Source organism: Podarcis pityusensis, assembly GCF_964106645.2.
Source record: "Podarcis pityusensis genome assembly, chromosome: 5".
Taxonomy (NCBI): Eukaryota; Metazoa; Chordata; class Lepidosauria; order Squamata; family Lacertidae; genus Podarcis; species Podarcis pityusensis.
Window position 1 is genome coordinate 4,146,381 of NC_138032.1, and position 16,109 is coordinate 4,162,489.

Genomic DNA, 16,109 nt, shown 5'->3' on the forward strand with positions numbered 1-16,109 from the left:
AGCCGGTGTACAGCTTCCGGGTCATGTGGCCAGCATGACTAAGCCGCTTCTGGCGAACCAGAGCAGCGCATGGAAACGCCGTTTACCTTCCCACTGGAGCGGTACCTATTTATCTACTTGCACTTTGATGTGCTTTCGAACTGCTAGGTGGGTAGGAGCAGGGACCGAACAACGGGAGTGGGGATTCAAACCACCGACCTTCTGATGGGGCAAGTCCTAGGCTCTGTGGTTTAACCCACAGCGCCACCTGCGTCCCAATTGGTGATGCCTTTATGGTTGGTCAAATTGGTTGCCCCACCTCAGAAAGGATGCAGAGCTGGGAGAGGTGAAGAACGGGGCGACCGAAATGAACAGGGCGTACTGCATTGCCTTTATCGGGTTTCTCTCTTTTTCTCAAAATACTAGCAGCCAGGGCTGTGTGTCTCAACGAAGCTAAAGGGTGAGAGATTCAGGACCCAAGAGCTGGTGGGAGCTGGTGTTTAGTGTGTTGAGACTAGAACTTGGGTGAGGTCTGAGTTCAAATCCCCACTCTGCCATGAAGTTCTCACTGGGTGACCTTGGGAGCCAGCCAGTCATTCCCTCTCAGCCCGGCCTATCTCACAGGGTTGTTGTGGGGATTAAATGAGGAGAGGAGGGAGAACCATGTGCGCTCTTGTAAACAAAATCTGCCCTTTTTCCCTTATGGGGGACACAAGAGCCCATATAGAGTTCTTAAGTGGGTTCCCTATTGGTAGGAGAAAATAACAGAGGCCAACCAGAGAATACTGAGAAGCAAAGCAGCTCGTAAGCCTGATCTTTATTGATCTGTTGCAACAGGGTGCTCCCCTCACATGCAAGAAAAGAGGAGGAACCCCGAACAAAGGTGTGCCTGTCCTTATATAGACATTTTAAATTGCCCACCCTGGAGTCCAAGACCCCCCCCCCCCAGAAACATCATACATACATCACAGAAAGGGTGGTCTACAGCAGAAATCTGAGTGTGTTATTTATCTCCTGTCTGGCAGATTACCTGTTAATGCTTACTTGATTGGATACCCTGGGGAGCCTGGCCAGTCTTTTGTAATGATCAATACTTAGTTCCTGAGCCAGGTCACAGGCTCACCCTATTCAAACACAGACAGACATACCCTTAAGACAGGATTTGTGAAGGAAAAGACAATGGGGAGGCCTTTCCATTTTCCTTTGACCTTGCAGAGAAAACATTTGGTCAGTTTGGGAATCAAAATTGGTTTCAGGCCGGTCTTCCTGTGCTGATCTATGTATGTGCTTGGTTGGTACACTTATGAATATTTATTATATATCTAAGACTTTAAAATTCTTATCACAGTGCCACCTCGGGCTCCTTGAAGGAAAAGTTGGGAATAAAGGAATCAATAAAGGAAACCTTTCTACACAAGAGTACATAATTAAACTATGGGCTTCTCCATAGAAAGGGGGGGTAGACAGATCACAGCTATCAGGGACTACTGGCAATCTGTGAACCAAGCTCTGCTATCAGACGCCACATGCCTCTGAATGACAGTCCTGGGAAACACATGGGGGGGGGGCAAGTCTGCTGCTGTGCTCCTGTCCTGCTTGTGGGCTTTTCGCAGGTATCAGGTGCTAGACTAGACAGGCCCCCTTCAGTTTGATCAGACAGACAGCCTCTTCCAGTGTTTTTACTCCAAGAAAGCTCTGGGCTGATCCCAGAACGCCTCTCCATTAAGCGGATGCGAGGGCTGTGTGCATTTTGCTTGTATTGAAATGGGCTCAGTCTGCAGTGAAAGCAGCGGCAGACCAGGAAAGGCCTCCTCTAGGATGCTCTCAAGCCTGGAACTAAATCAAAGGCAATTTTGTGTCTCGTTAATTGATGGATAATGTATTGGGCGGGAGGGAATCCACTGGAGACATTTTATGCTTGGTGCTTCCTGATTGTGGATCCTACGAGGGAATGTTGGAACGAAAGGCAGCCTAACTTACTATGATGCAAAAATGCCCTTCCTCTCTTGCAACCCCCATCACATTTGTATTATTATTATTATTATTATTATTATTATTATTATGCCAGCTTTTTCCCAGACCGGGACTCAAGGCTTACACAAATTGAAACAAAATAAAAAAAAATTCCTTCCAGTACCACCTTAGAGACCAACTAAGTTTGTTATTGGTATGAGTTATTGGTATCTGAAGAAGTGTGCATGCACACGAAAGCTCATACCAATAACAAACTTAGTTGGTCTCTAAGGTGCTACTGGAAGGAATTTTTTTATTTTGTTTCAACTACGGCAGACCAACACGGCTACCTACCTGTAACTAGAACAAATTGAAACAATGCAGATAAAATGCAGAAAAGCTAAAAACGGATTAACAAAGAATACTTAAAAAGTAATTAAACAATAGGATTAGAGTGGTATAAAAACAATTCTATTAAAATACAGATAATAAAAATAGCACAGCACTGTTAAAAGCCCTGTTCTTTATCTATCTATCTATCTCTCTCAAAAGGCCTGTCGGAATAAGGACTTCACCTGCTGGCAGAAGGACAAGGAGGGAGCCAGTCTGGCTTCCCAAGCAAGGGGGTCCCAAAGTCTTGGAGGACCAGCCACTGAGAAGGCCCTCTCCTACGTCTCCATCAAGGGTGCTTGTGAGGGTGGCAGAACTGAGAGAAGGGTCTCCTGCAGATCTCAGGCCCAGGGAGGTTCATATAGGAGGATGCAGTTTTCAGATAACCAGGGCCTGAGCTCTATTTTCCTAGGGTTTTACCTGTCAAATGCCGGTCTGGAAACACGTGTTTGCCAAGGGAGCATGTCAATCCACCTTAAGAAAGGGAGGCAAGTGATTTTTCAAGAGCAGCCAGCTGAACTCCACATCCTGGCTCCCTATCCACCCGCTTGCAGCTGCTGTGTGTGTGTACACACACGAGGCTAACGCCTGTTTACATATTTCCTCTTTGTGTTGGCACCGAGCGGGCGAAAATGAACAGCTCTGGGGTCTATAATGTGCCGCTTGAAGGAAACCGAAGAGGCCAGGAGGGCTTGGGCAGACAATAGGAGCACAGTGAGATCGGCGTTTACTTTAGTCGTTTGTTGATGCGAATCCTGCTGCGCGGCGATGAGGCATGCAGGGAAGAATTCCGCCCTGTAACATTTCTGTGGTTTTACCAAGACAGGTATTTGATGGGTTGTGCAGAGAGAGAGAGGGAGAGAGAGAGACCAACTGCAGCTTGAAGATGGTGGTTTGTGCTCGTCCCCTGAATTTTGGTACCCGAGAGGGGTGCCACACACCCTCTCTCCCACTTGCAACAACTGTGGAGAGCTGCCCAGGCGCACTGTGCCATCGTGCATGGAGAAGCTCAACCAGGCACCTGAGTGTGCATGCGTTGGCTACCCGGATGAAGCATGCGCACAAGGTGAAAGCTATTGCAACTTGAAATAGCTCCTGCCTCGATTTCTAGTCACAACACACACAACATAACAGGCTGTGTAACTTCTATATCAAACACAATTCACCATATCTCACAATGTGTAATTCCGTAGATCAACACATCATGCAAACAGAATGTATCCTGAGAAATTAAAGTCCAATGGATTGTCAGGAGATAGTCCATTCTGTTCCTAAATTGGCATATTGGCAATAACCACAGTATGGTATGCTTATCTTATGGTGTTCCACGTGCCGCTGTTTTGAGGATTCTAACGTTCCTTGTATGTAGATATTGGATCAGATGGAAAACTTGAAGGTATGGCACATGTAGTAGTGTTTGCACGGATTTCTAGTCAGCCAGTCATGCCACTCTGATTTTGATTTAATATTTGTATTCTGCTTTTCCAGCGACACGTGTGGAGCTCAAAGCACCTCACAACAATCACAATAGCATTAAAAAAGAACGTTGCTGTCACTCTCCTATCAAATACAATACAGTGGTACCTCAGGTTACATACGCTTCAGGTTACATATGTTTCAGGTTACAGACTCCACTAACCCAGAAATAGCACCTCGGGTTAAGAACTTTGCTTCAGGATGAGAACAAAAATCATGCTCCGGAAGCACAGCGGCAGCAGGAGGCCCCATTAGCTAAAGTGATGCATCAGGTTAAGAACAGTTTCAGGTTAAGTACGGACCTCCGGAACGAATTAAGTTCCTGACCCGAGGTACCACTGTGCCATACTCCACTTCCTGGTTCCCAGTCAGCATCCTGAGTACATTTGGGCTTCATTTATGGGAAGTTTCTTTCCTGCTTCGTTCTCCACACCCCTCAGTGTTTTTTTAAACATTAGCAAACCCCGGAGTTTATTTAATTTCTTCCATCAATGAACCCCAAGGCCCACGAGGCTCCCCTGAGCCTGCTGATACCATCCCCTTGACTGCTAGAATTGGATGGTGGTTATGTTTTTGTCTATGACAGAATCCACACTTAGAGAATTTACCTGCTCTTAGTATGGAGGATGTTGCTGCTGACCTGGACTCAGAATAAAACCTGGCAAGAAGATCAAATCTCTCCATTCTGAAGGAAATCAGCCCTGAGTGCTCACTGGAAGGACAGATCCTGAAGCTGAGGCTCCAAGACTTTGGCCACCTCATGAGAAGAGAAGACTCCCTGGAAAAGACCCTGATGTTGGGAAAGATGGAGGGCACAAGGAGAAGGGGACGACAGAGGACAAGATGGTGGGACAGTGTTCTCGAAGCTACCAGCATGAGTTTGACCAAACTGCGGGAGGCAGTGGAAGACAGAAGTGCCTGGCGTGCTCTGGTCCATGGGGTCACGAAGAGTCGGACATGACTAAACGACTAAACAACAACAATTTTTCTAGAAAAAGAGGTGCAGGGACTCAACATGAACACCTCCCTTGTCTTCTTAGAATGGCAATGGTGCCCACCTAAGAGGTTCCAGCAAGTCCCAGAGGGGGGGAAAGCCCTGGCAACGAGGACACATTTCTTCTGGCTTTTAAACACACAACCTCCATCAAACTGGTCCAGAGACTTCAAAAGAAGAATTAGTTGGGCCAGCGTCTTTTTGGTCCATTGGCAATCTTCAGTGGGACGTTGCCAGATCCTTGCAGATTTAATTGACATGCCTATTGCAAGTCAAGCTCCCACAGCTTATTTAACAAGCCTTACAGTCTCCCGCAATCGTGCCATTTAACTGGGAACGGTGGGGAACGGACAGAAGGAAGCCACGTCCTCCGCTTTGCATGTGGAACGCAGGTTTTTTGCGCCTGCCAGGAGACCTTGCAGTGAAGCATCCTCTTCTGCTACGCCACCCTATTCCTTCCCCTTCAGCCAAGCTGGTGAAAACGAAATGCCGTAGAAACACGCATGATTCCTTTGGACGAGACACGCTGCCCTTTTATCCCTGGGACATCGATGACTGACGGCCTGGCTCTGCAGCCTTAGTTACTGGAAAAGGTATTAATATGTTGACGCATAGCCAGTTTGTGCCTGTGCAAAGTGAGGCTTGGGGAGATCACAGCTTGGTAGGGATTCTGGGCTGAGAAAAATGCCCTTGTGGGTGGGGTGGATGCCTGCGTACGGCAGAGAGGAGAGCACAAGAAGGAACTGGCTGCTGGATCAGACCAGAAGCCCATCTGCATTGGCTCCCAGTACGTTTCTGAGCACAATTCAAAGTGTTGGTGCTGACCTTTAAAGCCCTAAACGGCCTCGGTCCTGTATACCTGAAGGGAAGGAATATATCAAGGGAAGGAATAGTGCCACTCTATTTTGCTCTGTTCAGACCCCACCTGGAGTCCTGTGTCCAGTTCTGGGCACCACAATTTAAGGAGGATATTGACAAGCTGGAAGGTGGGCAGAGGAGGGCGACCAAGATGATCAAGGGTCTGGGAAGCAAGCCTGATGAGGAACGGTTGAAGGAGCTGGGTATGTTTAGCCTGAGACTGAGAGGTGATATGATAGCCACCTTCAGATATCAAAAGCCCTGTTGCATGGAAGAAGGAACAAGCTTGTTTTCTCCTGCTCTGGAGGGTGGGACTCGAACCAATGGCTTCAAGTTACAAGAAAGGAAATTCCGACTAAGAATCAGGAATAACTTTCTGACAGTAAGAGCTGTTTGGCAGACGAACGGTCTCCCTCGGGAGGTTGTGGATTCTCCTTCCTTGGGGGTTTTAAAGCAGAGGCTGGTTGTCCATCTGCCAGGGATAATTCAGCAGAGATTCCTGCATTGCAGTGGGTTGGACTAGATGACTCCGTCTAAGACTAAGAGAAAGAGACAACAGAGACTTTGAAAAAGATTGGGAACCATTCATATTATATTTGCAGAAACAAAGAAAGGCTTACTAGCTGCTTTGCTTCTCAATATTCTCTGGTTGGCCTCTGTTATTTTCTCTGACCGATGGAGAACCTACAAAGGACTCTATAAGGGCTCTTGCGTCCCCCCATAAGGGCAGATTTTTGTTTATTACACCTGGGGCTCTAGTGAGCTTGGAGGGTCTTCTCTTTCCTTTATAGACCCGCCAGCCTCCAATACGAGCCGAGCGGCATTCCAAGACTCTCAACGTGGCGCTTGCCTGAAGTCCGTCTCTTACTCGACATTGATTTAATCCTGGCGTTTTTTGAATTGAACACAGATAATAGCAACTCCTGCTGCTGACTAACCCTGTCTATCTTTTCCTGCCCGCTACCTCTTTGGATGAGTTTGTACCGACCTCCCAGAACCACAAAGCCAGAGATAAGCTTTGCCAGCGGCAAAAATGAGTAGACAGAGCCCATCCTGTCTATGGGTAGCTCCTCATCATCCTAAATAAACTCCACAAAGAGAAAACACAGGTCGTAATGGCAAAATCTCGTGACGATACCAGCAGCCGTGCGGCTCATCGTGTCTAAAAACCTTTGAGCCTCTAGCTAAAAAGAGGCATTTGTTTCGTATTGGCTTTCAGAGCGGTTTTTATTTTTTGAGCTGTAATAAATTGGGGAGGAAAGATAAATACAAATAGAGAGCTTGTAGATTTGTAGTTTTTTTTCCTTTTTCTTTTAAAAAAGGTACCCAAAACCAGTCGTTTGACATATAGGGCTACTTCTTGTCTCACAAGAGTCTGGTGGAGCCACCGGGATTATTAAAAACTGCAGTGCTGAGATGTTTATGAGATGGCGGGGCCTGAGTTAAATGCTTTTTTTATTCTCCTCGCTGGCAGGACAGCTGGAACCTGTGGCCTGAGACACAGAAAACCATCTTTGGTCTCACAGCCCGCAAATTGGGGTGCCCATCTGAGGTTCACCTTTGCCTTAGCCTAGTTTCTTTTTTTGTGGAAGCTTAAACTCTGGTATTAATAGTTCGTGGGCTGATCCTAAACTGGCACGGAAAAAGTCATGCTTTTTTGGAACCCCTTCTTCCTCATTCTAGAAGTTTGGGAGCTGATCTATTTACTCGTTTTATTGAAATTTATATCCCAACATTTCCTCTAAGGAGCTCAAAGCGGTGGACGTGACTCTCGGTCTCCTTATTAAATCCTCAAAACAGCCCTCTGAGGTAAGTTAGGCTGAAAGACAGGGACCAGGACTCAAAATCACCCCTTGAGCTTCTTGTCCAATTGGGGATTCGAACCGTGGTCTCCCAGTTCCTAGTCCGACCACAGTTGTGGTGCGGTGAAGGAAAGGGCACTCTGTTCATGTTCAGGGGCACTTCATTCTTCTCCTCATGCTACACTTCTGAAATAAAAAAAATTAAGGCCTTATATATATAAGAAATGTTCATAAATGTACCAAGCAAACACGTACATAAATATATAAACCGCATGTCTGAAGCAGCAAAGTAAAATAGCCCTGAAAACCATTTTGGCTCCCAAACTGACCAAATGTTTTCTCTGCAAAGTCAAAGGAAAATGGAAAAGCCTCCCCATTGTCTCTTTCCTCACAAATCCTGTCTTAAGGGTATGTCTGTGTATGAGTAGGGTGAGCCTGTGACCTGGCTCAGGAACTAAGTATTTATCATTACAAAAGACTGGCCAGGCTCCCCAGGGTATCCAATCAAGTAAGCATGAACAGGTAACCTGTCAGACAGGAGGTAAACAATGCACTCAAATTTCTGCTGTAGACCGCCCTTTCTGTGATGTAGGTATGATGTTTCTGGGGGTGGTCTTGAACTCCAAGGCAGGCAATTTAAAATGTCTATATAAGGGCGGGCACACCTGGGTTCTGGGTCCTCCTCCTTTCCTGCGTGTGAAAGGAGCACCCTGTTGCAACAGTTCAATAAAGATCAGGCTTACCAGCTTCTTTGCTTCTCAATATTGTCTGATTGGCCTTTGTTCTTTTCTCCAACCGATGGAGAACCTACAAAGGACTCTATAAGGGCTCTTGTGTCCCCCATAAGGGCGGATTTTTGTTTATTACACTTCCTAGACAAGAAAACAGGTCCTAGGAACGCAGGGAGGTCTTTATCGGGAGCTCTCTCCCAGCCCTAACTGGGGATGCCACCGGGACTTGAACCCGAGACCTTCTTGTGTAAAACAGATGCTCCACCACTGAGCTGAATCCCTTTCCTGAGAGAGACAAAGCACAGAGTCTGGGGTGGTGGTGGAATTGGACAGGATACCCGCCCTGCAAACATCTTTCCCTCATGTGGTCGATTCTAAAAACATCTCCCTCGGCCTCCTCTCTTCAACTAGCTTTGCATTTCACAGCTTGACAATTTGCTTCACAGTTGGCTGCGGTTTCTCTGGCGTGTGGCTGCCCTTGGGCCGGGCTGCAAAATGCCGCTGATAATTTATATCGCAACTCCGAAGCTGTTTCCAGCTTAATGTCGTGCCCTCTGCTTTCCGTTTTGGGAGCCTCCTGCAATAAGGAACCTGTATGGATATATGCATTTTCCTTTTTAAAAAAATGATAATATTTTTATTAATAATTTCAATATAACAAATTATCATATCATCTTCATCATTCCCCCCTCCCCGATTTCCCCCCTCAGTTCCTCTCTCTGATTTTTCAGCACATGTTGTTCTCTGCATATTGTAAAATTGTAAAGATCCTTAAATTGTCTATTATATTAACAGTCAATAAATTTGTGTATGTTTATTCAAAACCTGCCAAGGAGTCCAGTTCAATTTGTTGTTTTTTTAAGTAGTTGGTAAAAAGTTCCCATTCTTCTTTAAAGTCACAGTTGTCCTTGTCTCGCAGTTTGTACGTCAATTCCGCCAGTTCCGCATAATCCATCAATTTCTCTTGCCATTGTTCTTTTGTCGGGGTTTCCTCATTCTTCCATCCTTGTGCTATTAAGACTCCTGCTGCCGTTGTTGCATACATAAATAAATTCTTTCTTTTCCTTGGCTGGTCTTTTCCTACAATCCCTAACAAAAATGTCTCTGGTTTTTTTTACAAATGTTAATTTAAACGTTTTCTTCGACTCATTATATATCATTTCCCAGAATTTTTTAATTTCTCCACATTCCCACCACATATGGTAAAATGTCCCTTCTTTTTCTTTACACTTCCAACATACATTTGACCCAGTTTTATACATTCTTGCAATCTGTACTGGAGTTATATACCATCTATACATCATTTTCATATAGTTTTCTTTCAAAAGGGAACCGTCTGTAAATTTTAAATCTGTTCTCCACAGTTTATCCCTATCTTCAAAATGTATTATTATGCCCTATATCTTGCGCCCATTTGATCAGGACCGATTTCACCACCTCGTCTTTTGTTTCCCATTCCAGTAAAATACTGTATGCACCTTTCAGCAGCTTCACTTTCCCTTCTAGGATATATGCATTTTCCAATTCATCCCCAAGGCATAGCTGTCAACCGTCCCTTATTTGGCGGGAAAGTCCCTTATCCCAGCGCCGTGTCCTGCTGCTGTTCCTTATTGATGATGTCCCTTAAATTTCCTGGGTTTCAAAGGAAGCAGCTCCTCTCCCTCCCTGCCTTCCTGCCGGCCAGGGAGGAAGGAGGCTCCAACTGTGTTGCTTGGCTGCATTGCTCACCTAATAAGGAGTCTAAGAATGACTGGGGGGTGGAGCTTGCATGCCTTGTGCCGATCAAATCGGCCACGTTGCCCGGGGACTCGCCTTTGCTCAGCGCTTCCCAGCGGAAAGGTGATGGTAGTTTTCCTTGCTGCATCCCCTTTGCCGGGTTGCTGCGCTGTGGGAACCACCGTTTGAGGCTTCGTTTGGCTGCTGGCTGGGTTTTCTACCTTTGGCTCGGAGGGCCTCAGAAGTTGAACATACCTGTGCTTGGAAAATCCCTTATTTTGGCTGCTGATCCCTTATTTTTGAGGCTGCTGGTCCCTTATTTTCAAATCTGTAAGTTGACAGCTATGCTTGCTGACAGGGCCACTTTTCCAATGTAGTGCAAAGTCTCTAGGCAAGGCCGGCCCAAGACATTTTGACACCTGAGTCAAACCACAAAATGGAGCTGCCCCTCCCCGCCCGGGAAGAAGGGAGGAGTGAAGATCTCCATCAGGAACAAGGGGGGAAATAAAGATCCACAAGCGTGGGAGAAGACCAGCAGCACTGGGGTGGGGGGAGGTTGCCAAAAGGTAGCAGAGGAGCGCACCACTGCCATTGCTGCCATGTGCCACCAATTACATGCAGCTGTGTTTGTGGACTTTAATTTGTGGGCCCAACCCATGTTTCCTAAGGAGGTTTGGGATAAGTACTCTGTGGTGACGAAACCCCAGCAGACTGAAAATTTTGGGAAAATATGCAGCAAAGTAAAGCATGGAAATACAGTGGATGCTCAGGTTGCGAACGTGATCCGTGCGGGATGCATGTTTGCAACTCACAGTGGTGCATCTGCGCACACGCAGGTTGCGATTCGGCGCTGCTGTGCATATGCAAAATGCGATTTAGCACTTCTGTACATGCATGACTGCCGAAACCCGGAAGTAACCCATTCCAGTACGTCTGGGTTTCGGCGGTCTGCAACCCGAAAAAATGCAACCTGAAGCGTCTGTAACCCGAGGTATGACTGTATAGGCTATTAGACCTTTAAAATATAATCTTCTAAGTTCATTCGAAATTTTCCCACTTGCGCTAGCATAGAAATGATGCTAAATTTATGAAAGTTAAAAATGGTTTACTTATAAACTCTTCAAAGGTCCGGTTCATGTGCTTTACCATACAGCATTCAGAAAACACAAGCAGCAAAACTTAGGTTAGTTCCAAAGTGGCGAAAGGTACTAAATTATTTGGTATAGGAACACAAGAATGGCTTTGTAGAAAAGTCATGCGGTTTAAACTTGGAGCAACCAGCTCAGACCTCTTTGCACATAGACAGATGGAGGGAAACAATAGACTTTCTTTCCTTCCTCCCAAGGTGAGGAAGAGTGACCTAGCCAAACCTGGCAGGACAGCATTAACCCCTACATGCATTAGTTGGACTTAAGCATTTTGGTTATATGAGGCTGGTTATCCTACCACCAGAATGTTAATTGTTGGGGACAAACAATGGGGAAGATAATTTCCCCTTCATTTTCCTGCTTTTAAGTCATTTGGCTGCTGTATGAAAGAAAAGCTGTACCAGATGCGAAACTTTGTCCAAGTCTGCTTCTTCATCTTACTTTAAAGATAACCTTTTGCTGTAATTCTCCTCTGCGCCGCAGCTTGAGGACACAAATGGATCACTGCCATCCAGGGCAGCGGCTTCTTTTTCTAAAAATAATTTTCCCAGAAGTCTTTACAATTTATCACACGCTTCTGTGAGAAAACGTCTTCGAACCACTGTTTCTCTTTAAAGTCTCTGCCAATGTCGGCTACATAAAACAAAGCCTTTGGCTTTGTGACTCTCCAAGAAACCAGAAGGTTAGGCAGATTTCTGTGTCTTAAAGAAAAAACAACCCTGTTTGTGAATAAACAGAAGAGGACAAAGGCTAACGCCCCGTTTGAACGGTCACGCTGTGGCAGAGGTCACAAAGCCCCAAAGCACCATTCAGTCTTTTGTGGCATAGCCAAGGGGAGCCATGTGAGAAATCACTACAGTGGTGCCTCGCAAGACGAAATTAATTCGTTCTGCGAGTTTTTTCGTCTTGCGAATTTTTCGTCTTGCGAAGCACGGTTTCCCATAGGAATGCATTGAAAATCAATTAATGCGTTCCTATGGTCAAAAAAAGTCCAAACAAAGCCAAATTTGGTACAAAAAGAGTTTATTAAGTGCTCTTTAAAGTCACACATACTGTAAAGAGCATTTCAAAAATTGAAGGAACAATAATTTAAGTTTCTAAACATGACAGAAAAGCATTTAAAAATCACCAAAGTGTATGTACATACATTTTCTAAGACTCTGGGGGACAACTCGAAGAAGGTTCCTCTTCCACTCTTTGCTTCTTACTGAAGAACCTGTCCATGGTCTGCTGCTTTATCTGCCTTTTCAGCACTCCCTGAAAGACGACATGACCCTCGTATCAAAAGTGTTCGCAAGGTCACGTGTCAGGTCCTTGTCAGGGTAGTGCCGCTGTGCAAAAGCCTGCACATCTTTCCTCTTCTGGCAAATGTCCCTCAGGTCTTTGGAGGACAGCCGTTCCTCAGTTGCTTCCTCCTCTTCCAGCGAGGCCTGCTCCTGCGCAGCCTCTACCTGCAGTTCGACCAGCTCCTGGGTGGTCAGCTCGTGGTCGTGCTCCTCCACCAGCTCGCTGACGACTTCTGGCTCGCCTGAGGTTCCTGGCTGTTGCCGGACGAGGTCTGCAGCAGCAGTCTTCTTGGGCCCCATGGCAGCACAGCTCCTACCTTCGCATCCCCCCCCCCCAAATCAGTGCTTCACATCCAAAAAATTCAAAAGCACCAAACCTCCCAGAAAACACACAAGCTTCCAGATTCTTGCAAACCCCTTCTCAACAATTCCCTGACCCCCCCAAGCCACCCACCACACAGAAATCCAAACCCAGAAATCTTTTTTTTTAACAACAGCAGAGTGCCCCAATGGTCACAAAAAATCATAAAAATGCAGAAAAAAACACACAAGCTTCCAGATTCTTGCAAACCCCTCCCCAACACCAAGTCCCTGAATTCCAAACACCCCAACCCAAAATCCAAAAACCCCCAAAAAAGTTTTAAAAGTTTAACTTACCAAATGGCTGCAAAAGAAGTTTTGGAAAAGCTTCAAAAATCACCAAAGTCTTCAAAAACCTCAAAAAAGGCTACCACACCGCGTGCTATGAGTTGCTCCTCGAAGTCAAGTCGCAACTGCACCTCTTCAAGCAATGCACCCTGGGTATTATCGGTTTTAAGAAAAAGGAAACAAACTTGCAAGACGTTTTCGTCTTGCGAAGCAAGCCCATAGGGAAATTCGTCTTGCGAAGCAACTCAAAAAACGAAAAACTCTTTCGTCTTGCGAGTTTTTCGTCTTCCGTTGCTGATTCCCCTAAAATGGAGACGTATGAGAAGAGAGCACAGTGCAATGATAAGAACTGCTGAATCAGGTCAGAGGCCCATCTAGTCCAGCATCCTGTTTTCACAGTGGCCAAACGCCTGTGGAAATCCCCAAAGCCCTCTCCCCTCTTGTGATTCCCAGGAACTGGAGGCCCAGAGATCTCCCTGGCTACTGTAATAAACGTAAATCTGCCCTTATTCCCTTATGGGGGACACAAGAGCCCTTATAGGGTCCTTTGTAGGTTCTCCATTGGTCGGGGAAAAGAACAGAGGCCAAGCAGAGAATACTGAGCTCGTAAGCCTGATCTTTATTGATCTGTTGCAACAGGGTGCTCCCCTCATACGCAGGAAAGGAGGAGGACCCAGAACAAAGGTGTGTCTGCCCTTATATAGGCATTTTAAATTGCCTGCCCTGGAGTCCAAGACCACCCCCAGAAACATCATACCTACATCACAGAAGCAGTGTAGCTCAAGACCACCCCCCAGATATATCATACCTACATCACAGAAAGGGCGGTCTACAACAGAAATCTGAGTGGGTTGTCTACAACAGAAATCTCAGGCTCCCCCACCTCCAGGCTGGGAATGAAAATGGTTTCAGGGTGGTCCTCCTGTGCTGCTCCAGACATGTGGTCCACACATCTATGTATGAGCTTGGTTGGTACATTTATGAACATTTAATATATTTTTTATTTCACTACTTTCCTTTAATCACCCAATAAAATAGTTTAAATTGGTCCCAGCCAAGCACGGCTTTAAACAGCTTAATCATTGGAACTGGTGAGATACTCATATTTCAAGGCTGTCAAGCCAGGTTTGTTGAAATGCTCTTTTCCTGCAGATACTGCATTCAAACGCAGTTCACAATGGGCATAAATTAACAATGGCATCACACCTAACAATACTGCATAACAATCAAGTTTATTACAAAGAAAAGATGCAACTAACTAAAACCAATAAAATAATGGAACAAAGGGAGGAATCATAGAATCATGGAATTGTAGGGTTGGAAATTGTTATAAGAATTTTAAGGTCATATATAGATATATATATAAATTAAATGTTCATAACTGTATATATAAACCACATGTCTGAAACACCACAGATTAGGTCCTGAACAAATTGACCTCAAATATTTCTCTGCAAGGTCAAAGTGGGAAACCTCCCCATTGTCTCTTTCCTCACATATCCTGCCTTAAGGGCACATTCAAGATATGAACAGGGTGTGAGCCTGTGACCCAGATTCAGGAATTAAGTAGTTATAATAACAAAAGAGTGGCCAAAACCCAGATAATGCAATCAGGTAACTTGCCAGACAGGAGATAAACAACACACTCAGATTTCTGTTGTAGACCCCCTTTTCTGTGATGTATGTATGATGTTTCTGGGGGTGGTCTTGGACTCCAGGGTGGGCAATTTAAAATGTCTATACAGGCATACCTCATGTTATGTTTGCTTCAGGTTGTGCGTTTTCAGGTTGCGTCCCGCGGCAACCAGGAAGTACTGGAAAGGGTTACTTCCGGGTTTCGCCACTCGTGCATGCACAGATGTGCAAAATGACGTCACGTGCATGCGCAGAAGCGGCGAATCGTGACCCGCGCGTGCGCAGATGTGGGTTGCGTTCTTTTCAGGTTGCGAATGGGCCTCTGGAATGAATCTCGTTTGCAACCAGAGGTATCGCTGTATAAGGGCTTGCACGCATGGCTCTGGGTCCTTCTCCTCTCCTGCATGTGAGGGGAACATCCTGTTGCAACAGTTAATAAAGATCAGGCTTACTAGCTGCTTTGCTTCTCAATATTCTCTGGTTGGCCTCTGTTAGTTTCTCCTACTGATAGAGAACCTACAAAGGACTCTATATGGGAAAAGGAGCAGTTTTTATACTTATATCAGAAAGGATCCCTAGTCCAGCTCCCAACAATGTCACACTATGATAGTTCCATCAGAGCAAGCATTTCTTGCATGCTGTTCTGGGGTTTTTATTGACCCCCTCAGGGTTTCCTGGTGGGGAGGAACATTATGACACATGGGGGAAGAGAGCGGGAAATCCCCATTATGTTAGTGAAACCTGGGCTGGCTCCATCTAGTGCAACTGTTTATATATTATTATTATTATTTATTACTGTTTTAATAACTGCATTTATATCCCACCTTTTCCTCCAAGGAGCTCAATGTAACGTACATCCTTCTGCTCGCCTCATTTAATCCCCATGAGAACCCTGTGAGGTAGGCTCTGGGTTGAGAGTCAGTGGCTGGCCCAACCTACCTGACAGGGGAGGAGGCTATGTGCCTTTCCAATGGTGTGGGGAGGAAATCCCAGTTCTAGTTCAGTGCTTTGCACACACTGATTCTGCGGGTGCCCTGTGAGTGCCCATTGACAAGCAAGCGCCACTGAGTTCAGCAAGGTATTCGCTCTCAAGTATTTACTCATTTTATTAATTATTTCATAAAATGTATACATTTTTTTAAATGTACACAATTTTTTTAAACTGTTAGAATACGCAGAGTTAGCAGGGATGACCACTAGAAGAAATCAAAATGATGAAAAATATAAGGAGGACTGGATATTTTTTAATGAATATATGAAAATGAGTTCTAAACAAACAATTAACCTAGCAGGATGGTAAGATTTTCAGCAGGGTAAGAAAAAACTAATGTGTATATAAGCAGTTGCAATAGATGGCGTGAACCAAGAAACGTGAGAAAAAGAGGAGGCAAAAGGAACCATGGAAGGAGAGGATGGGAAATCGGAGGAGGAAAACAATATCTTAAAATTGTTATTTTTTTTCTATTTCAGAGTTTTCTTCTTTCTGGTCTTTG

At 45.4% G+C, this 16,109-nt stretch overlaps 1 protein-coding gene and 1 long non-coding RNA gene across 2 annotated transcripts in view; both read right to left on the reverse strand.

Annotated features, from left to right (window-relative positions):
• Nucleotides 1-7,348: 7,348 nt before the first annotated feature.
• The window catches only part of LOC308478189, a 208,400-nt gene continuing 199,639 nt past the window's right edge, over nt 7,349-16,109 (reverse strand). Inside the window, exon 2 of the long non-coding RNA XR_013986896.1 lies at nt 7,349-7,638. This is a non-coding gene — a long non-coding RNA (uncharacterized lncRNA). The remainder of the gene's footprint in view (nt 7,639-16,109) is intronic.
• On the reverse strand, nt 12,295-13,259 carry LOC308477606 (uncharacterized protein; the record flags this gene model as incomplete). The annotated part of the gene is made up of 2 exons (XM_081006339.1): nt 12,788-13,259; nt 12,295-12,710 (listed from the first exon to the last, which is right to left on the reverse strand). The coding sequence occupies exon 2, from the start codon at nt 12,631-12,633 to the stop codon at nt 12,295-12,297; it is 339 nt and encodes a 112-aa protein (XP_080862465.1). The 5' UTR covers nt 12,634-12,710; nt 12,788-13,259.